This window comes from Mirounga leonina, unplaced genomic scaffold, assembly GCF_011800145.1.
Source record: "Mirounga leonina isolate KUSES-001 unplaced genomic scaffold, KU_Mleo_1.0 Mir_126, whole genome shotgun sequence".
Lineage (NCBI taxonomy): Eukaryota > Metazoa > Chordata > Mammalia > Carnivora > Phocidae > Mirounga > Mirounga leonina.
The window spans coordinates 31,510,393-31,534,011 of record NW_023270314.1 but is presented as its reverse complement, the minus strand read 5'-3'; the positions used below and the strand labels follow the sequence as shown (position 1 = coordinate 31,534,011).

Sequence of the window (23,619 nt, the reverse complement as noted above, 5' to 3'; positions counted from 1 at the left end):
GAAATGGTGGCCCAAGTGTGTAGTTACTTTAAGAATTGTGATGGGTGGGTACTAGCATTCAGGTCAAATATCAGATGTATGCTGAGACCAGTTTTCAGAGACTTCTGGTCAAATGGGAGAAGAGTTTCAGGTGCAGGACTGCCTGGCAAATCATTAGGCATCCTGCCCAATCTGGATATGTGAATACATCCTCATTTCCAGTGTGAATGGACCATTCCTCTGATATTTCTTTACTTGTACATTCACTAGATCATGACATTCCTGAAGACAGTTTCTGTACTTTTTTTCATCTTGATGTTTGTACTCACATCACCTAGTTCCATCCTTGGCACATGCATGTCTTTAGCCACTTGCCAGAATGTTGTATCTGTTTACTTATTTTGTGGAGGTGTTCCATTAGTTCTTCCAATTGTCCCGGCTATATTAATAAATTTCACTATACTATTCTATCATTTGTTTTTCAAGATAGGTTGTTGGTTAATATTTATTCGACTTATATATATATACAATACTATCTTGATTCCTTTTTTTTTTTTTTTAAGATTTTATTTATTTGACAGAGAGAGACACAAGTGAGAGAGGGAACACAAGCAGGGGGAGTGGGAGAGAGAGAAGCAGGCTTCCTGTGGAGCAGGGAGCCCGATGCAAGGGCTCAATCCCAGGACCCTGGGATCATGACCTGAGCCAAAGGCAGACGCTCAACAACCGAACCACCCAGGCACCCCGCTATCTTGATTCCTTATCAGCTTATATTAGCAATGGGGAGCCCCTTGGAATTATTCACAGCTGAGGAGACAAATCAGTATATTTAAATATATGTCCAATTCTGGAATTGGACAGAGTCAGATTCTCATTGTGTCACTTTTGGTGGTTGACTTCAGGCAACTAATAACCTCAAATTTTCATCATCTGTGAAAACAAAGACAAAAATAGGATTAAATAAGATCAGAAATTTAAAAGTGCCAAGCATAAAATAACACACTCAGGAAATTTCTGTTTACATTTTTTCATATCTCTGGGTCTGTGTACATGAACTTAATTTATATAATGCTGCATTTTTTTTACGACATGCTTTTGAATTGTCATTTGTGTCCTTTGCACAGCCCTGTGAGATAACAAGGGAAAGTAATTTTACTAACAGCTTCAGATAAATAAACGCAGACTAAGTTATTGCCTAGGATCGTGCAGCTAAAGTTGCAGAATCAGGACTTGAACTCAATCCATCCCTTTAATCCATGCCCAGTGCCCTTTGCACCAGGTTCATCTATTTTTAACCTGCTGTCTCTCATATATTCACTATGAGTCTGATTATTTCAGTGAACACCGTAATAAATACGTCAGTTGGACCCACCCACTTCCAGGCTGGTGCTGTTAGATAAAGTTTGAATGCCTAATTCTGATTACTTTTATTGCAAGGGCACTACTTACCAGGCACTTTGTTTTTGACTCGTGAATTTCCTGAAAGGTCTTTTTGTGTTTTCTGATGGATAATAGATTGTCTAAGTTATAAAATTATAGATAATGGCTCCTTTTATCACCCACTTAAATAAGTCTCAAATTTGCTTTGCTCTAGAGGTGATCTTTTTCACAGTGGGATGGTTAAGTGTTAGTTACTCCATTTCTTCTAATTGATAGACGAGTAATCGTATGAATTGCAACTGTCTGGTGAGGTTTCCACTGTGTTATTATGAACCCATTAAAGTGATGAGACCTCTGGCTATTGGGCCCTTCATTTTGTTCTGCCAAATAAGTCAGAACTAAGACCACCAATGGCTAGATTGCTTTAATCTTACTATACTTACCTACATGGATAGTTTTTAAAATATGCTGTTCTTTCACTTTTAACTAGTTGTTGTATGATTAATTATTACATTTTGGAAAAGTAGAATTTTAGTGGGTTTCTCTTGGCCCAGTCCCTCAATTGTTTGACTTTTACCTACAGAAACCAATTGATAGATGTGTGTACAGTGTTTTCCAGGGTATTCCTTCAGTAGTCCATAAGTCTGTGTAGCCTGGCACTCGCTAATGAGCTTAAAATTAACATTCACCATGTCTCAATTTCTTTTTCTCAAGAAGAGGGATACTTGCTTGCCAGGTTCTTCTGGGTATCCCCAGGGCCTAACGACACAATGACTGCGTAAAATACAAGCCAGGCAGGGAATGTGCATTGAACCTGACTTTCTCCTGTGCTTTCATTGTACATCCATACAGAATTCCACTGGTAGGTCAAGGCCAGAGTTTTTTCATCATATTAGAATAACTAGTTTTCAGGTCTCTGGGCAGCCTTTTGATGAAGAGATAACACAGAGGTCACAAAAATATACTTTTATATTCCAAATGCTGACATTAAATGAACTAATCATGAAGCCATTCAAGGTGGTACTTCTGTTGTATAAAGCGAGGCATGTTGACAATACTAAAAATATATTTCAAAATGGTACATGAAAAATGATTTATATAAGGGAAAAAATTAACATTTTTGCCTTATAAGAATGTTTCCCCCTCCCCCCACGATTCTGCCCTGTTTTTCATAAAAAGCCCTCAAAGTGTCACCTTGATTTTGACTATTTTTGCTGAGAAATGAACTTTTTCAGCTGTGTTAGATTACCAGAAATAAGACTATCAAACAGTAACGGGAGCCCTTCAGTAGTGGAGGTATAATTATCATATTAGCATCATAAATCATTGCTTCCAAGTACTACAGTAGGTCATGAGAGCGACAGCTGCAGCATTGTTCTACCGAGATGATGTTTCAGTAAAGCCATTTCTGTTTTTATTCACTCGAATTTACAGTTTCTCTTTTGTGTTGACATTAAGCAGTGAATCTATTAGTTTCCGTTACCAGCGGAATAACTAAAACTATAAATTGTTCTATTATGTTCTCTCACAAGTCCTCTCAAGCTGCATAGATGCCTTTAATTTGATAAAACATCTGGGTTATACATTTTGTTTCTTCTCTTTCTTTTGGCAAATATGTACTTTCTTAAGCCTTTCCTTAAAAAACAAAACAAAACAAAACTCGATAGCAGCTCTGTCCTGTCTTTTGACCTCAGATTCCTAATAGTTAAATTGGGCATCTAATTGTAAGGTAATCCAGATAAGATGCAAAAGTCAGATCGCTCCATCATATTTACAGGACTCATTTTTAAAAATATCTGCAGTATTGCGTTTCAGTGACTTGCTGGTTCTGCCAAAAAAAACCCAATGTATCATAAATACCACATAAATACATAATTTTTAATATCTAAATATTATAAAAAGGTTATGTCTTCCTAATGTAAACCAAGCTGCAGAACACCAATTTAAAACCCAATGTCATAGCCACCAGCGTAAACACATTTTAGCAAGTTCCAGAAGCGGCTCAAGAATGTAATTATCTTGGACAACCGTTGTTCTGATGTTGGAATAAACCAGTTTATTATGTTACAATTCCCTAAGTGTAACAAGCTGCACAGTAATTGCCACAGTCCTCTAGGGTTCTCAGAGGCAAGCCCTGTAATTTTGGCTTTGGTTGCAGTTCTGTAGGCTTTGGCCCACCTCATCTGTTTCTTGTTTCTGCTTTGTTTCCCATTTAGGGGTCTTTGTGATGAACTCAGTTGTTCGAGAGTGAGAATCACTTGTTTGTGTTGTCATTGCTGCTGGCATTTCCTTTCAGTTCATAGGTGTAACCAGTGATCTGAATTTGGTGGACAGGATTCTGGGTAAATCTGAAATCTAATCTAGATATTGGGATGTTTCTTAGTGATGTGCCAAATCTAAGTATTTGGTATAGTTGAATTGTTGGCTGACATTTTGGTTTTGTTGAACAGCCACTTAGAGATCTTTTAATCAGTCTCCCCAATAAGCTTTCTTTCGGGCCACCGAAGTGAATTTTTTCTGGATTGATGGGGACTCAGCCTTTTCCTTCACAAAAGCCTCTAAGATTTTTTTAAAATTAGTATGCATTTTAAAAAGGCACGACAAAGCCAAGATAACATAACACTTTGTAAAATTAAAAGTAATTTCTTAACACAATTTAACGCTTATTCCATACTCAGTCTTCCTATTTTTGATAAATACGTCCTTTATAGCGGGTTGGTCCAAGTTAGGATGCAGATGAGTACCATATACTGCTAATGGTTGTTGTGATACTGTGATTTTATAGTAAGAAATATATGTTTGGCCTTCCTCAGTTCCTGGCAGGAGCTCCTACAACTCTGGGAACTTCCTAAGTGAGGAGATAGATAAAGGTGCCTTTTGTTATGCTGATGAGGCAACTTTTGGAAAGCCCCCTAGGTAACCCCACGGTGGGGACTGGTTGTAAGGGGAACCCATCAGGAGATTAGAGGGTTGAACCTTTCAGTCCTACCCTCCGACTTCCAAGGCGGTGGGAGAAGGAAGATTGAATCAATTGCCAATGGCCAGTGATCAATCAATCATGGCTGAGTAATGAAGCGTAAGTAAAAACCCAGAGGGCAGGGTTGGAGAGCTTCAGCTACTGTGAACGCATGCCAGTGTGGGGAGAGTGGTGCCTTCGTGAAGAGAGGGCATCAAAGTCCTGTGCCTCTTCTTGCATACCTTGCCTTTGTTCCTCTTCAGCTGAGCCACCCAGGTGCCCCTGGAACAATTCCTTTTATTCATATCAGGAACTTGTGGACACGGTGAGACTGGTGTCTTGCAGAACAACCCAACTTCTGGATTTGGTTCCTTTTTCCCTCCCACACTGTGCTGTCTAGCACAGTGACCACTAGTCACATGTGGTTATTAAGCTGTTGAAATGTGACTATTCCAAATTGAGATGTGTTTTGAGTATAACGTACACATTGGCTTTCTAAGACTTAGTATAAAAAAAATGTAAACTATTTCACTAATTTTTTTTACATTGAATACATGTTCAAATGATAATCTGGGTGTATCAAGTTAAATAAATCATATTACTAAAATTAACTTTACCTGTTTCATTTTTGAAATGTACCTACTAGAAAATTTTATTTGGCTCCCAGTATATTTCTAGCAGATAGTGCTATTCAACAGATCTTAAAACAGAAAATTACTACCCCAAAATGACTCCACATCAGTTCTCTGAGATGTAGTTGAAGAGAGAACATTAATAGGCTAAAATGTTCCTTAGCTGGAGTTTTACAACATTTAATTGCAGTGTCCTTCCACGTAGAAGCTAAATGATTTTCCATAGTTGATCTAGTCTTGAGCATTTCAAGACCGAATATCCTATAAGCATAGCATTGTCCAATAGATGGGATAGCTACTAAAGATTTTGAGTGTCTCTGATAGCTGGAGTGTTAAATAACGTAAACCTGGAGGTGTGCCACGGATGCTAAATACAGTCGTAAACCAGTGCTGGTGATTTAAAAGCAAAAAAGTATATGAGCCAATGAAAGTCATGCTTTATTTATTTGTTTATTTCTAGGGTTGGACAACCTCGAACAGACAGCCGTCTCCAGTTTTGGAGTACTGGAAAGTCAGCCTGATTTCCGAACCCCAGAGTTTGTAAGTACTACTACTCCATCTTCAATTCTCACAAAAGGGAGAAGGTTTTTTATGGAATCTTGCCCTCAGTGCCCCTAGATGTGGCATGGGTCTCAGTGGCAGGGCTGTGTATTTATTTATTTTATTTTTTATTTTATTTTTTTTAAAGATTTTATTTATTTATTTGACACAGAGAGAGTGAGTGAGAGAGAGAGAGAGAGAGAGAGAGCATAAGCAGGGGGAGTGGCAGGCAGGCAGAGGGAGAGGCAGGCTCTATGCTGAGCAAGGAGCCCGATGTGGGACTCGATCCCAGGACCCCGGGATCATGACCTGAGCCGAAGGCAGACGCTTAACGACTGAGCCACCCAGGCGCCCAGGGCTGTGTATTTAAAGCTCGGGTTCTCTGGGGAACAGGTTACTAAACTACAGTGTCTTGGCGTCATGTTTTTGAGGCTTATTCTTCATACTGCTTTGTACCAGCAAATGGGAACTCTCTCTGCAGTAAAGTAGCTTCATTACTTTGAAAACTCCTCCTTCATTCATGGGTAGCCTTGCTATCAGTTTCTGCTGTTAGTGACTCTGGAAACCAGTCTTCACTGAGCACATACAGGTACATTTAACTCTGGAGCCTTTAGGCATATGACCTATATCGATGTATCTTGTAGGGCTAGGACTATTTTGTTGGTTGTTCCTACCAAGAGGGGAACTAAATGCTCTCACTAAATTAGACTCATTAAAGATTAGCCATGGTTCTCACCCTCAAGGAATTAAAAATCTTATTAGATGCTACTGTGATTTTATTAATGCCTTGTTTAAAGAAAATTAAGCACATAGGATGCCATGTGCAGAATGTCCTTATTAAATAGATTTTATATTAGGCTCATTTGAAGAGGGGGATGGGAAGAAGTGTTTCTCTAACTCATGTACCATATTACTGCACCAGATGTGAAGGAAAAGCATGCCAGGATCCACCTTGATTTACTTATTTTTGCCTCTTGCTGCAAATGGCTTGTCTACCACTTTAGCAAGGCAAACGTCTTTTTTTGGCTTATCTTCAAAGTGTGATATACAGTTGCCACACCAGTAATTGGCAGAGCACAATTGTATTATTAATAGAGACAAAACAAAAGACAAAAACAAAACTCATTATGTGCTTTTCCTCTTCTCACTCATTCTTTATGGATTACTTACTCAGTTCAGCCAAGAGTAAGGAAACTAGGCAGTGCTCTGGACCGAAAGGGATCGCACATGAAACTATATCCACAGTGCCATTTTATTTCACAGTGTGGGACCCCTGTGGCATACTAGCAGATTGCCTACTGTGAAAATCACTTGGATATAATAGAAAGACCTCGTATTCGGTGACTTCCCTGTTACATTCAATGAGATTTTTCAGTGAAGGAAAATTGTGAATGCCCACCAGTGTATCCTGTATCTTACCTAAAGTAGCAGAGCAGTTTTGTGGTTTTTTCTAACTTCTACTGTTAGAGCCCCAAAGCAGAATTGACACAGATATTTCCCATTTGAATATGAAATTGATACAGACTCATGGAGCTGGCCCTTTTTTGTTGTATTTTCTTTTCTTTTCTTTTTTTTTTTTTAAAGATTTTATTTATTTATTTGAGACAGAGAGAATGAGAGAGAGCACATGAGAGGGGGGAGGGTCAGAGGGAGGAGCAGACTCCCTGCAGAGCAGGGAGCCTGATGTGGGACTCGATCCCGGGACTCCAGGATCATGACCTGAGCCGAAGGCAGTCGCTTAACCAACTGAGCCACCCAGGCGCCCCTTTTGTTGTATTTTCTAACTGCTGCTCGTTGATACTCTCTAAGCACTATTTCTAACCCAAAAAGAGCCGTGTGCAATAAAGCGCTAATGTGCTTGGCAAACACCTATATAGTTCGCACTGATTCCCTGTGTGAAAATACAAGTATTTTTCTCAAGAACAGATTTCAGTGTATTAGGTTTGAGATTGGCATGCCCCAGCGAGGTCTTTGTAGCAGATAGTCTACACTGGTAATGTTATTCTACTTTCAGTGTTAACTTCTTGACTACCTCATTTTCCTTTTCGAGGGGTGAAGACTGGCGAGTCTAAGTTAGAATGACGAGGAGTAGAACTTGAGGATCACAGAATGCACTTCTGTTTTGAGAGATTTCTCTTAGCAATGGGTCTGAGAACACCTAAGCTGAAAGGAGATTTTTAGGCTAAATCCCCATATTTTTCTTTTTCACTATCATGCCTCAAGAATATCTAGAGAATTTCTTGAGACCACATGAGTGGAGTTGAAGTTGTGACGCATGGTTTCCTTATATGTGTGATTGATACAAGATTTCTGTGTCTGGCTGTTCTCTTTCTCTAATTGTGTGTTCATACCATGTTTAGGAAGGAGTCTGTGATGTTCTTGTGCTTTTTAGATGTTCGCACCTCTGATGTTGTTGCACATCCCGTCGGCAGGAACCGCGTCCGTAGCTGCTTGTGTTTTTTCCCCACGTCACTGTGGCCCCCAGCAGTTCACTTGTACGCAGATATTTCCCAAACTGCTGCCTCCCTGGTAAACAAACAGGAGGCGTATAAGGTGCCTTGAGAACAGAGTCCTCGAGGGAATCAGGCACGACATGTAAGGGAAGCCTTTTTTTGTAGGCAGACAGTGACAGCATCCGTGAAAACGGGTGGCTCCGCTGTGTAGGCAGGTGGATTGGGCAGATGCCAGGACAACACCAGGTATGTGCACCCAACCCAAAAATTCAAATCCGAAACAGGGCCACCAGTACGAACCTAGGAGCAGAGGGAGCCTGGCACAAAGCAAAAGCAAAAACAGAAAGAAGATGGAGAAGAATAAAAGGAGCCGAAATATCAGCGCTCTGTTTTTCTCCATCTGGCATTTGGAAGGTGCAGCTGCCGTTTGCTGAGGTGAACTGAAATAAAGCAAGGCGCAGACCAGGTTTACTCAGGCCTTATTCTCAAATAGTTCAGGTTTTAGAAGGATCAAGAGCCTCGTGTTTTCATACAACGGAGTGTATTTACATAGTTTGGCAAACAGGGAGAACAAAATGCTGATCGTTATTAGTTTGTTTCCTTCAGGATTTCTGTTTTTCTGTCATTTGAAACAGGGCTCAAGCGAGCAGTGCCAATTGAGTAGCCTTGGTTACCAGCATGATAAACACATTAAAGTTTTCCTGCACAGCTCAGGTGTCTGTGATGTGACTAGTCAGGCAGAGCTGGGGCTGCTGTAGAGCCTGCGTACGTCACGGATACACAAATGCTGTTGCGAAGCCTGGGTGCGGCTTGTTCTTGGCGGGGTGGGGGGGCACGCTGTGCTGCTCAGCTATCTGAAACGTTAAGGGGGGGGGCGAACCGAGGCGGACATAAGGTGCCTGTGTTCTTGCTTGCAAGGAGCTGGGGACGTGTTGGACACAGCCCCACTTGGAGGTGGGGTGGATGTGTGGATGGGGCTCACGGTGAAAGGGGCCTGGCGGAATGCTGGCTTTACGGACAGTAACTGGGTCATCTCGTTGCGGTAGGAAACCAGCTCGATCCTGGTTCGGTTTTTTGTTTGAGCACAGTGAAAATCTGTTTGTGATATGCTTTATTAACTTAATATTTCATCCTGAATACTGTCCCACACTGTTGTTTTTCCAGGTGTATGGAGATATGATTGACATGCAGCACTCTGTAGGCTTAAGGTGTACAGCCCCATGCTATTTTTTTTCTCTGACATTATTGTTATCGTCTCTCACTTCTGTTCCCTTGTGTTGATGAACTATAATTAATCACACTGTAATTTTTCACAGCAATTAGTTCAAGGGGGATCTAGTCAAGGAAACGGTGACATGCCAGATGCTCTGGAACCCTGTGATTGCTGGCTGTCATGTAGGGACATGGGCTCTGAAAATAGGCTAGGTTCATGAGGACAAGTGCCAGACTCTGGAGAAGCGATTTGGCCAAAGGGAGGCTGGGGACTGAGTATCTGAGACCCAGATAACCTTTTTAGAGTTCAGACTTTGAAGCAGAGGCTGCAGAATGAGGCAGTCTGGCTAGAACCTAGGATGGGGAGCTATCAACATGGTAATGGAGCAGATAAAGGTTTTTCTGCAGTGTGGTAGCATGCAGGTGCTGGGCAGCCTAGGCTTCCCCTGGGGCTCTCACTCTCAGGTCTGCTTAAGAGCAAAGGTGATCTGAGGGGTTAGTCCAGGGGCTCATCAGTCATGGCGGGCCCAGAGGACCCCAGGTTCATTCCAAGCCCCAAGGAGTGGGGAAGAAGTAGAGGAAAGGTTGAGTAATGGTCAGGGCTCTTTCTAGAAACCCTGACCCTTTTGGTACTGACCCAGGAACCTGGGTGCACCAGGGGTGAGGAATGGGGTGTGGGGAGGAACTCCAGTGGAATGAATCTGCTTGTAGCTAGCTGGATGGAAACCAGGCTGTGGTCAACACAAAAACACATGGAAGGAAAGGAAAGGCTAAGGAATTACATTTTATGATCCAAGTCTTGCTAATTATATCCCCCTTTCCATCCTTTCTAGAACTTGAGGTTTATGTCTAACTCTCCTGGCTTTTAGAGGCAGGAAGATCCTAACCACCTCTTGTTTTCACGCCGATTGATGTTTTCCTTGGTTTCGCTTCTGCCAAATTTGCAGTAAATAATAAGAGTTTAGGCTCGCAAAAGAGTATTAGGATTATAATAGGATAAGCCAGGGAAGATGATGAGAAACTACAGGATTTAGAAAGACTAAGCCGAGGTATAGACTCAGGAAGATGAGGATCAAAGTGGAGCAAAAATGTGTCCCCTTTGTTCCACACTCGTGCTTATGCAAAAAGAAGGAGGTCTGAATAGTCATTATCCTGTTTGGGATTTTGTTGTAACTGGCTCCCTTTCTGAGGGGAGATACTACTTTACAGAAAATACCGTTGATTTTCTGAAATTCAGGTTTGATTGTATTTAACTAGATGATAATATATTGTGATCCCCAAGAGTTAAAATAAACTATTTGAGGCACTATAGTGAACAATAGAAAAAATATCCCTGTACTTGTGGACATTTTGGTAGGGGAGACATAAAAGACAAAATAAATAAAATACATAATATGGCACGACGTGGTAAGTCCTTTAGAGAAGAGTGAAGGAAGGATTATACGTATGTGTTGGGGGTGTGGGGGATGGCTATGGTTTTAAATAGAGTGGTTCAGGGAATATCTCAGGAATAGGGTGTGCAGAAGGTGACAAGTGAAAAGACCCGAAAGCCGGGGTACTACAGCAAACTATTTGGAAATCTAGATGAAGGGCATTCCGGGCAGAAGGAATAACAGACAAAGGTCTTTAGGTAGAAGTTTGAGATACGTTTGAGGAAATAGAAGGAGGCCAATGTGACGAGCAGAATGAAATGTGAATATAGTAGATAGTGGGGGCTTCATAGGCCATTGTAAACACTTTGGTTTTACTCTGAATGAATTGGGAAAGCAATTAAGGGTAAGCCTTTGGAGGATAAACTGGGGGGTTTTGAGCAGAGAAATGACTTGACTGCCCTGCCCTGTGTTTTAACAGGATCACTTTGGCTGTGTTGAGAATAGATTACAGAGGACTATAAGCAGAAGCAGGAGACCTCTTGGACTTTTCAGGAACCCAAGTGAGAGGTGGTGGTGGCTTGGTCCTGAGTGTTAATTATGGTGTTAGCAAGACATACTCAAATTCTCAGTATGTTTTGAAGGTAGAACCAATAGGATTTGTTGACTGATCAGACATGAGATGTGCGAGAAAGAGCAGTCAAAGATGACTGCAAGGTTTTTGACCTGGGGGGCTGTGGAAGGAGCAGTTTGAGGGGAGGATATGCAGAGGAAAATAAAAATTCTGTTTTCAGCGTGTGAAATTTGAGACATCCAAGTGGAGATGTCAGTATGCAGTAAAATATACGGGTCTGGAGTTAAAGAGAGGGGTCCAGCTAGAGATGTGGGGGTTGTCAGCACACAGGTGGTATTTGAATCTGTGGCACTGACTGAGACCAGCAAGGGGCGAGATAAAGAGACCCTGGACTGAGCCCTGGGGACTCCAGTGTTCACAAGTCAGGGGCCTGAGGAAGAATCTGCAGAGGGAAGGAGAAGTGCGGTTGGAGGAAAATGAGGAGAGTCCTGGGAGCCACATGAAGAAGGTATAAAGTCGGAGGTAACTACCAAATCTGCTGAGGAGGATGGGAAATTGAATTTAGCAGTGTGGAAGAGACCTTGACGAGAGAAATCTCAGCTGAACCTTGGGATACAAAACCAGAGAGGATTGAATACAGTATGGGAGAAGAGGAATCAGATACACAGCTTTTATTCATTTATTTATTTATCTCTCTTTTTTTAAATTAACATATAATGTATTATTTATTTCAGGGGTACAGGTCTGTGATTCATCAGTCTTACACAATTCACAACGCTCACCATAGCATATAACCTCCCCAATGTCCATCACCCAGCCACCCTATCTCTCCCACCCCCCTCTACTCCAGCAACCCTCAGTTTGTTTCCTGAGATTACGAGTCTCTTATGGTTTGTCTCCCTCTCTCGTTTCATCTTGTTTCATTCTTCCCTCCCTTCCCCTGTGATCCTCTGTCTTGTTTCTCAAATTCCTCATATCAGTGAGATCATATGATACTTGTCTTTCTCTGATTGACTTATTTCGCTTAGCCTAATACCCTCTAGTTCAATCCACGTCTTGCAAATGGCAAGATTTCATTTTTTTTGGTGGCTAAGTAATATTCCATTGTGTGTGTGTGTGTGTGTGTGTGTCTTCTTTATCCATTCATCTTTCGATGGACTTCTGGGCTCTTTCCATAGTTTGGCTGTTGTGGACATTGCTGCTATAAACATTGGGGCGCATGTGCCCTTTCGGATCACTACATTTGTATCTGGATAAATACCTGGTAGTGCAATTGCTGGGTCATAGGGTAGCTCTATTTTCAGCTTTTTCCAGAGTGGCTGCACCAGCTTGCATTCCCACCAACAGTGTAGGAGGGTTCCCCTTTCTCCGCATCCCCGCCAACATCTGTCATTTCCTGACTTGTTAATTTCAGCCACTCTGACTGGTGTGAGGTGGTATCTCATTGTGGTTTTGATTGGTCTTTCCCTGATGCCAAGTGATGTTGAGTACTTTTTCATGTGTCTGTTGGCCATTTGGATGTCTTCTTTGGAAAAATGTCTGTTCATGTCTTCTGCCCATTTCTTGATTGGATTATTTGTTCTTTGGGTGTTGAGTTTGATAAGTTCTTTATAGATTTTGGATACTAGTCCTTTATCTGATATGTCATTTGCAAACATCTTCTCCCATTCTGTCGGTTGTCTTTTGGTTTTGTTGACAGATACACAACATTTAGATAACACTTTCAATTTTTTTTTTCTGAACATGAATGCAGAACAAGGGGTTATTATGTGTTAGGATGAAGGGAGGTGTTTTTTTTTTTTATTTAGTTAGTGTGAAGATGGCAGGAGTTGCTCCCACCCGCGGCCAGGTTAGGCTGTAGCACAGGTGGTGGGCAGAGCTGGTCCCTTCCTGTTGCAGCTGTGTACCGCCTTCAGTCCTGGGCCCTGCGCCACCCTTCTGCTTTGCAGCCTGGCCTGGATTATCCTTGTCTCCTGCAGTAAGAGCTATGGCAACGTGCTAGTGTTGGCTGGCGTCATCCAGTGCGCAGAGAGGGATGAGTTCTCCTACCGGGAGATGACAGCCAACCTGCCCCTCTGTAGCCACCCCAACCCATGCAAGGTGCTGGTCATCGGGGCTGGGGACGAGGGTGTCCTGCAGGAGGTGGTGAAGCGTTCCTCTGTGGAGTCTGCCTGTGGTCCAGTGTGAGATTGACAAGGATGTCGTTCAGGTCTCTGAGAAATTCCTGCCAGGCATGGCTGTGGGCGGCTGCAGCCCCAAGCTGACCCTACATGTGGGTGATGGTTTTGAGTTCACGAAACAGAACCAGGACGCCTTCGATGTTATCATCACTGACTCCTCAGACCCCGTGGACTCTGCCAAGACTCTCTTCAAGGAATCCTATTACCAGCTCGTGAAGGTGGCCCTCAAGAATGAGGAGTGTCGTCTGCCAGGGCGAGTGTCAGTGGCTGCACCTGGACCTCATCAAGAGATGAGGCAGTTTTGCAAGTTGCTCTTCCCTCTGGCGACTTCTGCTTACTGCACCATCTCCACCTACCCCAGTGACCTGATGGGCTTCATGCTATGCAGCAAAAATCCGAGCACCAACTTCCAGAAGCTCGTGCAGCAGCTGACATTGAAGCAGGTGGAAAAGATGCAGCTGAACTGCTACAACTCTGATGTGCACCAGCAGGCCCCGTCCTGTCTGAGTGCGCTGCCCAGGCCCTGAGGGATGTGAGCTGAGCCCGCTGCTGCTGCCTATGCTGCCCAGGACCTCGGGCCAGGGAGCCTCGGGGACGCCTGGGCATGACAAGCGCAGGACAAGACCCCCTGCCCCACCGGCGTGTCCACCAAGCAAGTGTTACAGGCCCTGGGATGCTGCCTGGCGTGCCCTGCTGGGCAGACCGTCTGTCTCTCTCTCAATATGGTGGTCAGCCCCCAAGCCTATACCAGCTAGGTACAGAAAAAAAAAAAAAAAAAGATGGCAGGAATTTCTGTTTGTAAGGTTATGGAAATTAATCCAATAGGAAGAGAAAATCTGATGATGCGGGAGTGAGAAGGAAGGCTTTCTGGAATAACATCCTTGAGAAGGCAAGAAAGGGATGGAATCTGGTCCATATGTGGAGAGGTTGGACACCTGCCATGGCTGTAGAGATAGTTCATTCTTAGAAGTAGGAGGAAAACCAGTGTATTGGCACCCAGGTGGAATTAGTTCAGTTACTCATGTTCAGTGGGTGTTACTGGTTTATGGCTTTATGCTAGTAGGAGCTTGTTGAAGTTTTTTCTTGATTGCTTCTTATTTACCAATGAAATGAGAAGCAAAACATTAGCGAAGATTGAGGAAGGAAGAAGAGATGAAGAGACCTAAAGGGAGAGGAGAAGGTATCTGAGAGTGAAAGCTCTGGGAAGTGCAGTATGATTTCCTGGCAGCACTAAAAGCCCACTTGAGGTTCACGGTCATGATGGGTATGTGCTTTCCCCATTCAATTACAGCTTTGGAACAGGTGTACAATAGGCAATGAATTTGATTTAGCCAATTTGGGGTTTCTTTAAGTCAGTTCAGTGAAGCAAGACAAGGCTAAGAGAGTTTTAGGGTGTTTGCCAGAGAGTGAAGGACCAGGGACATGAGCAGGATGAGGCAATAGGATCAGGAGAGTTAGACCTTAGTGGGGTTTGATAATTTTTGCAGTTGGGGTATTGGAGAGAGTGAACTGGAAAAATAGGAAGAGGTAGTTGGAGAGTCAGGATCTTTCTAACTAAGGGAGGAATCACAGTAACCAGTACAGACAAGGTCTGGGATATGCGCATTGGAATGAGGGTCTGGGGCAGGGTAGAGTTGTAAGGACAGGGTGTTGGAAGGTGTGGAGATGGAAATCCCCAAGAATTATGTCAGAAGAAATGTCTTGGAGAGGTTGACAGTGAGGCAGGGCTTAAATCTCTCTAAGAAATGAGGGATAGTGACTCAGGTATCAGTAGATGGCTGCCAAAGGAGATGACCAGAGAGGTAGGAGAGAAATCTGAAGAATGGCAGGATAGAAGCTAGGAAGCAGATGACATGGTGAGTAGTTCTGGGTGTTGTTTAGGGATCCAGTTATAGCAGGATTTCTCAGCCTCAGCACCACTAACATTTTGGGCTGGATTTCTCTTTGTTGTGGGAGCTGCCCTGTGCATTGTGGGATGTTTAGCTTCATCACTGGCCCCTATCCATGGGATGCAAAGGTCCCTCTCCACAGCAGTGACAACCACATATGCCCAGACATTGTTAAATGTTCCCTGGGGACAAAATTGCCCTCATTTAATAACCAGTGAGTTAAATGAATACTGAAAAAGCATTAGGGTCACTGGCGTCCTTATGTAGAGCTGTTTCTAGGGAGTGCTGGGGATGCCACTCTAATCCAGTTTAGAGTGGATTATGGAATAAGCAGGAGAAAAAAATAGGAAATCCTGACCTCTCTTTCCAGGAGCTTGACTTTGAAGGGCTGGAGGATGAGAGAGCAGTAAGTGCAGGAGACTGAGAACCAGAGATGCTCTCCTTCCATCAGATGGAGCCCTGAACAGCTTTAAATATTGATGAGAAGGATCTGTGTGAGGGGAACAACTGACTTAGAGGGAAGAGTGGCTTTGAAATGGGCTGTGGAATGGTTTGTAGATGTGGAGGAGACCACGTTCTATGGGAGGAGCAGTGTCTCCAAAGATACAGGAGCAGCAGGTGGGTGTTACTGGTTTGTGGCTTTGTTGGAGAGAAGCAGAGGGAGTTCTCATCCAGCCGCTTCCATGTTCAGCTGCTGAGAGTGAAGAGAACAGAGCGCTGGGGTGACGGAGGAGTGGGGAGGGAGTTGGTGCTTTGAAGCAGTTGTGGAGAGTGGGAGGAACGGAAGACCAATCTGGCTTGGAAAACCGAGGAAAAGTACTAGGATGTCTGGGCAGTGGTGAGGGCCTGCGTGGGGTCGGTGAGCCTGAATTACAAACAATACCAGTGGTTTCTCCGGCATCGCTCAGACACCAAGAAAGCAGGTCGCAGGCTTCGGCCTCCAGTTGGGGCTTTGCTAGATGGTCATGACGGAAAGTGCAGAATATTGGCAAGTGTGCGGGTGAAATGATGAGCTTGGGAAATGTGACCTTACAGAAGGAAGGGAGGCAAGGAAACGCGAATCTGCAGATTGGTTAGAAAAAGTCATGAGGCCTCTGGGGTCACTGGGAAATGAGATGTTAGTTGTGGTCAGAAAGGGGGATCCCTGAGGAAGTGGGTTTGGAAAGAGAATTTTTCAAGCGATGACAAGGTCCAGGGTGGGACCGTGGAAGTTAGTGCGTGCAAGGGAGGACATCACTAGTGTCAAGTTACTAAGGGGCCAAGGTGGCCCAGTCATGTCTGTGGGTGCAGACGTCGTTCTGGATGAGGGAGAACTTGGAATGGGGAGGGCAGTGTGAGTCAGGGGCCGGATTTTCCATGGACAGGGGCAGTAGTAGCTGCCAGGTAGGAGACGATCGGCTCTGGGAAGCTCAGGGGCTTAAGCTGCTTGCATGGACCGAAGGGGCCAACAACACTGGGGACCAACGGTCTGGCCGTGACCTCTAGAATAAGGTGAATGTCAGCCTTACTTCCTTGCCCCGACTGTGAAAGGTATGAAAGAATAATCAGAACCAGCTGCCCGTAGGTCTGCATAGTTTTGTTTCCAGGCTTTGTTTCAAAGTCATCAGTCAAGTTTTATTTCAGAGTGGCATCCAGGATCTATTTTAATCTCCATCTCCCCCTCGCCCAGAAATCCAGACTTCATTTTGGTGATTTCTGGCTTAACTGGCCCTGAGGCAAATGAATTGGCGCTGGGGCTATTGAAGGAGATTATGGTTTATTTTATGGGCAGTCCAGAGTCTTTCTGGCTAATCTCAGAAACTCAATCGAAGTCCCAAGGTCTGCCTCAAGATCCCAGGATCTTCAGGACCTGGAAGACTGGGAATAAGGCAGGACCCTTCTTCTCAAGCATTTCTTGGATTTGTACTTGGGTCTTCTACAAAGAAATAGGAACGGCTTTGCTTTGTGGCTTTTGCACTAAATTCACCAAACTAAAAGAGAAAAGGAACTCACCAATGAAAGGAAACCAAGCAAAGGAACATGGATTTGGCAAAAGAACTCTCAAAAGAAGACATGAGACCAAAGATAAGCTAGTAAGAACGGCTGAATTGGCCCATTTGCTATGGTAGGAATTCACATGGCATTTCAACTTTGAGAGCATTTCTTGCATTCAAGAGCAAAAGGTGAGGGAATGTGTACTTTGCCTGAATATGGAGGGAAGGGGACCTACTCATTTGCTCTATGTGACTGATTCAGAAGCTACATTTGTGGACTTGTTAGGATTGGAGGGTATGAGCAAAAATAGGCCAGCATGCAAAGTCTCAGTCAGAAATTTCTTTCTGAATAATCACTTTGGAATGCAGAATGTATTTTCCCAGAAACAGTCATAAATGGTGATTGGGCTTCTAGGCCCAGCCAGGCCAGACCAGCTAAGGCCAGTTTAACTCAGAGAGTTAACAAAATTATCATTCTGTACTAATAATCCTCTGGAACACTCCAATCTTATTTTTTCTATTATTACTAAAATTTTAGAATAAATGTAAAGTCCAGAGTGAGTGTGTTGAGTGGAAGCTTGTGGAAAAATTACTTAGTATGGTGAGTGAATGAAAGTAGGATTGATTTTTGAGTTATGTTAGATTTTGAAGCAGTGATCTAAAACTTGAAGACAATTTAAAGGGAAAAGAGCTTATCAGCTTCTATATTCCTTTTGTCTTTTCTGCTAATGAAAGTGAACTTTTTTTTTTTTTTTAGTTTGGAAAGGTTCAAGCCCTGGGAGAGAGCTGTAGAAGCCCATGCTGCATGAGACTGTTGTAGAAAGGAATATTGTTATTCCAAATGAGTTTAAATTTTTTAGCTAGAAGGATTACATATCAACCATGGTATTAAAAGAATATGTTGGGGGTGCCTGGGCGGCTCAGTCAGTTAAGTGTCTGCCTTCAGCTCAGGTCATGATCCCAGGGTCCTGGGATGGAACCCGCATCAGGCTCCTTGCTCAGAGGGGAGCCTGCTTCTCCCTCTCCCTCTCCCTGCTGCTCCCCCTGCTTGTGCTCTCTCTCTCTAATACATTTAAAAAAAAAAAAAAAAAAAAGAACATGGATTTGCTCATGGAACCACAATTGGGAATCTGGAGGTGATATGGGGGCCAGGACAAGTACAAGAATCATAGAGGGACAGATATAACAGTTTTCCAGAAGGGGTGGGGTTAGAGTAGAAGTTGGACATAGACTGAATTCTGATAAATGGAGACATTGACCCTGGAGTATTAATCTCCAGGAATATTACAGAATGAGATTTTTAAGCAGATGGTTTGTGAACGTTAAAAAAGGAAAGGTCATCAGGCGCCAACGTGAGTTCAATAAAAATAAGTCCTGTCAAACTGAGTACGTTACCTTCTTTTTTTTTAATGGGGGTGATTATAATGGTAGAACAGGAGAACGCCACGGACATTTTGTGTTTTTTTTAATTGAAGTATAGCTGACACATTTTTGCATGTTTTGATTTTAGCAAATGGTGTGAAAAAGATTACGTTTAAATACAGAATGAAGAAATGTGGACCTAGTGAGAGTATACTTATCTGGGCAATTGATTTTACCAAGACTGTGGAACAATGGCTAGAAATCAATTCCTAGAGGAGACAGAAATCAATATGAATTAAAGTAAGCGCCTGCTCCCTAATTCACAAATATCTGCTGCCTAAGTACAGATTGTAAGAGCTGAGGCTAAATGACTGATCATGTAAAAAGGCTAGGTATTTGCCTAATTAAACTTAGTATGAATCAAGCTTGTAATAATATTGTCAAAAAGTTCATGCAAGTCTAGGTTGCATTCATACCTATGTGTCCAGAACAAAGTACTAGGCTTCTCCTGTTCAGTATCAGTAAAGCCACCCGCCATTCTGGGTGCTCCATTTTAAGGGGAGGGGGCATGTTGATTCAAGAAAATCAACATAGGAGTGGATCCTGACACTTAGGCAAGAGTATGACATCAAATTTAAATATTTGGTGATAGTAATTGGTGGATGGAGTTGCAAAATACAGTATTAAGACCCATGAATAGAAGGTATATATAGGCAGACAGTTCATTTCAGTAGAAAGACCTTCTCATAATTGAAGTACCTTAATTCCTTGGAGGAGTTCGAATGTAGACAGACTGGGTAACAACCTAGGCAGATGATGTATGCTTGAACCAGGACACGTCAGTGGGGATGGGAAGGAAGGGCATGCATGTTTTATGTGTAGCAGGACTTGGTAGCGGAAGGCAAGCAGGGAATGAGAGAAAGACAGGATGTTTCTGGGAATATACCACCCTAGTAAGTTATATGTGGCTCACTGATGTATCTGAGTTGCTTTTGTCTTATTTTTTTTCCCCCTCCTTTAACCTATCGTTATCAGCCAAATTTCCTCCTTGTAACAGTGTTCATTCTGCTGCTTTTATTCCCCTATTTTCGGAAAGTCTTGACTGAAATGCCTTGTGAATTCTTGCCCCACAGAGTATCCCATTTGAAATTCAGTGAGCTATCCATTATCTGGGGGAAATGTCAAAATTAATTTGACAAAAGCAGGCATGAGGAAAGCAGGGAGCCCTGGGCATTCTGAACAAAGATGTGATATCAGTATTTACAATGGAACTCATTTGATTATAAGTCATCTAGAAGCATGCCACAGTAATGGCCAGAAAAGCCCACAGAAGCAAAAGAATTGAGTTAAAGTTGAGAGTCTGCTGGTAAATAATCTGACTGTGCCATGACCTAAAAAACAGCATTAATGGAAGAAGTTGTAATAAAAATTTAAAGAGAAACACAGAACTTGGCAGAAATGAATACGCAGAATGAATTCACAGGATTCCTGGAAAATTGAGGAGGAGAGACCTGTGGGATTTCAACTGTAGCTGCCACCCCCCCATATTTTGAATTTGTAATTAATTTGGAAGGCTTAAGGGCTTTGGAAAGATGATTTAAAATCCCTTTATTTCTGAAGTCCTACTAGTTAACCCTAGCTTTCCTTATTTTGACAAATAATAATAAAAAGTGCATCTTTACTATAAGCCTCAAATGTATTCCTTAAGTCCGTTTAGGTTAAAAAAAAAACAAAACAAAACGAAAAGAGACTATAAGATATGGTTTTACTCAGAAAACTCTAATGGCTCCTTCAAAAGGAAAATGCATTTACAGTTCCTTCTCCCAAGTCACTTTTTGAAATGTAGGTTAATGTGACCTGACAGATTGTAATAACTACCAAAGAGCATCTTCATTAATTATAATGAGCAAACCAATAATACAGATCTTTACAATGTTAGTATGAATTCGAATAGATCAAGTTGAGACCATACTTGTGGCTGGAGTAAAATTTGACTGCTCAGTCCAAATCCCCTAAGATAAAAACACATAATGAAAATGCTGACAGACCATTCAGGGATACTAATGGTATCACCAGCATTTCATGGTTTTTCAGTAGTCGTAAGTGTTTTTAAAAAGCAAACATACTGTCTTGTGAAATAAGAAGAAGGTTGAAGGAGAGAGAGGTGAATGAGAGGAGGCACTTTTGAGACTTTGAAAAGTGTTTTTACTTAAAAAAAATTTTTTTTTCTTTTTTGTAAAAGAAAGTCATTCTGAAAGTGCCCCCAGGAAGCTGAGTACAAGATGGAATTCCAGGGAATTAGAAGCCTTCTGTCCCTGTGCAATTCTGCTCTTGGTCCCCTGTGAGCAAGTCGCTTTTTCTTTTAGGACCCCGTCTCCTCATGTAAAAAAAGCAGAAAAATCAGCCGATTTCCTCACTGGGGTGTTGTTCCGTGACTGCATGGTGATTGAAAAGCATTTTAGCTATCTTAAAAGCCTATTCATAAAATAATAATATGGTTAAGAAGTCTTATCTAACATTTATGGATGTTTGTAGTTGGCAACACAGATTGCAGGTACGGGGATAGCCAGCCTCAAAGTGACCACAGCCCAACATTGCTCAGCCCAGCCATACCCCAACCCTTCCCCTTCGAATGAACTCAGACTGTGTTGGCATCAGGAATCGGCTCTGTTCTCCTGAGAAGAGCACAGAGGGGCATTTTTGTTTTGTTTTGTTTTTTCCTTACATATTTTTTATTATTTTTTTATTATGTTATGTTAATCACCATACGTTACATCATTAGTTTTTGATGTACTGTTCCATGATTCATTGTTCGCGTATAACACCCAGTGCTCCATTCAGTACGTGCCCTCTTTAATACCCATCACCAGGCTAACCCGTCACCCCACCCCCCTCCCCTCTAGAACCCTCAGTTTATTTCTCAGAGTCCATAGTCTCTCATGGTTCATCTCCCCCTCCAATTTCCCCTCTTTCATTTTTCCCTTCCTATTATCTTTTTTTTTTTTTTCAACATGTAATGTATTATTTGTTTCAGAGGTACAGGTCTGTGATTCATCAGTCTTACACAACATAATTTTACATTATAGTTATAATAATTTTATAATATAATAACATATATTTCTTTAGGTAGGTTTCCTTCTCTAGATCTTGGGGAAATTTTTATTATTTATTTATTTATTTATTTATTTTTATTCTTATGTTAATCCCCATACATTACATCATTAGTTTCAGATGAAGTGTTCCATGATTCATTGTTTGTGCATAACACCCAGTGCTCCATTCAGCATGTGCCCTCCTCAATACCCATCACCAGGCTAACCCATCCTCCCACCCCCCTCCCCTCTAGAACCCTCAGTTTGTTTTTCAGAGTCCATAGTCTCTCATGGTTCGTCTCCCCTCCAATTCCCCCCCCCTTCATTTTTCCCTTCCTACTATCTTCTTCTTCTTCTTCTTTTTTTTTTTTTTTTTGCTTTTACACCTCAATATTTTATTAGGTATATATATATATCCTTTTTTTACCTTTTTTAAATTATGTTATGCTAATCACCATACATTAGATCATTAGTTTTTGATGTAGAATTCCATGATTCATTGGTTGCGTATAACACCCAGTGCTCCATGCAGTACGTGCCCTCCTTAATACCCATCAGCAGGCTAACCCGTCACCCCACCCCCCTCCCCTCTAGAACCCTCAGTTTGTTTCTCAGAGTCCATAGTCTCTCATGGTTCATCTCCCCCTCCGATTCCCCCCCTTCATTTTTCCCTTCCTACTATCTTCTTTTTCTTCTTCTTCTTCTTTTTTTTTTTTTTTGCTTTTATACCTCAATATTTTATTAGGTATATATATATATCCTTTTTTTACCTTTTTTAAATTATGTTATGCTAATCCCCATACATTACATCATTAGTTTCAGATGAAGTGTTCCATGATTCATTGTTTGTGCATAACACCCAGTGCTCCATTCAGCATGTGCCCTCCTCAATACCCATCACCAGGCTAACCCATCCTCCCACCCCCCTCCCCTCTAGAACCCTCAGTTTGTTTTTCAGAGTCCATAGTCTCTCATGGTTCGTCTCCCCTCCAATTCCCCCCCCCTTCATTTTTCCCTTCCTACTATCTTCTTCTTCTTCTTCTTCTTTTTTTTTTTTGCTTTTACACCTCAATATTTTATTAGGTATATATATATATCCTTTTTTTACCTTTTTTAAATTATGTTATGCTAATCGCCATACATTAGATCATTAGTTTTTGATGTAGTGTTTCATGACTCATTGTTTGCATATAACACCCAGTGCTCCATGCAGAACATGCCCTCCCTAATACCCATCGCCAGACTAGCCCATCCCCCCACGCCCCTCCCTCTAGAACCCTCAGTTTGTTTCCCAGAGTCCATACAGAGGGACATTTTTGGCTTACGCCTCTGAGGAAAGTAGTTACAGGCATTGGGTATCTACCAGATTATCCGTGGGGTGAGAATTAAACCTACTCAGCAATGTTCTAAAATAACAGTCTATCGGTAAGTAAATATGTCAGGCACTTACCAACACTTGCTAATAGGATTTTCAGTTGAACTAGAAATAAGAGCTGTTTAAATTATGCACCCTTTTGAATAAAGCCCCATCAGCTTCACTAAATCTTGCTTTAAATTCTTCATTCATTCATTCATTTAATGTTTATTAACCAATGTGCTTCAAGGACTACCAAGCAGTATATCTCAGTGTTTCCCCTCAAGGCCACGAGTGGGGGTGCTGCTTCCTCCGTCCCCTGCACATCGTCTTACTAACTGACAGACGTTAGTCCTGCAGCTGATGCTGGTTGTAGTTTCAGTGGAAGATTATGAGGCAGTGTGCAGTGTTTGATGGGTCCCAGCAGCACTTAGATAGAAGTCTGGAGGAGCTTGGTGACGATCGTAGTTCTCGACTCTGTGCCTCAGCATTCCCTAGAGAGCTCTTTTATTTTTTTTAAAGATTTTATTTATTTATTTTTAGAGAGAGAGAACACATGAGAGGGGGGAGGGCCAGAGGGAGAAGCAGACTCCCTGCCGAGCAGGGAGCCCGATGCGGGACTCGATCCCGGGACTCCAGGATCATGACCTGAGCCGAAGGCAGTCGCTTAACC

The 23,619-nt window shown here is 42.4% G+C and overlaps 1 protein-coding gene and 1 pseudogene across 2 annotated transcripts in view; both read left to right on the top strand.

Moving 5' to 3' along the window:
- Nucleotides 1-23,619, top strand: part of ANO6 (anoctamin 6) — a 184,740-nt gene that overhangs the window by 63,102 nt on the left and 98,019 nt on the right. For both annotated transcript variants that reach the window (XM_035002827.1, XM_035002826.1), the window contains one exon: nucleotides 5,408-5,487. In XM_035002827.1, coding sequence (XP_034858718.1) covers nucleotides 5,408-5,487 — 80 coding nt within the window. The remainder of the gene's footprint in view (nucleotides 1-5,407; nucleotides 5,488-23,619) is intronic.
- Nucleotides 9,528-18,104, top strand: LOC118008960 (annotated as a pseudogene).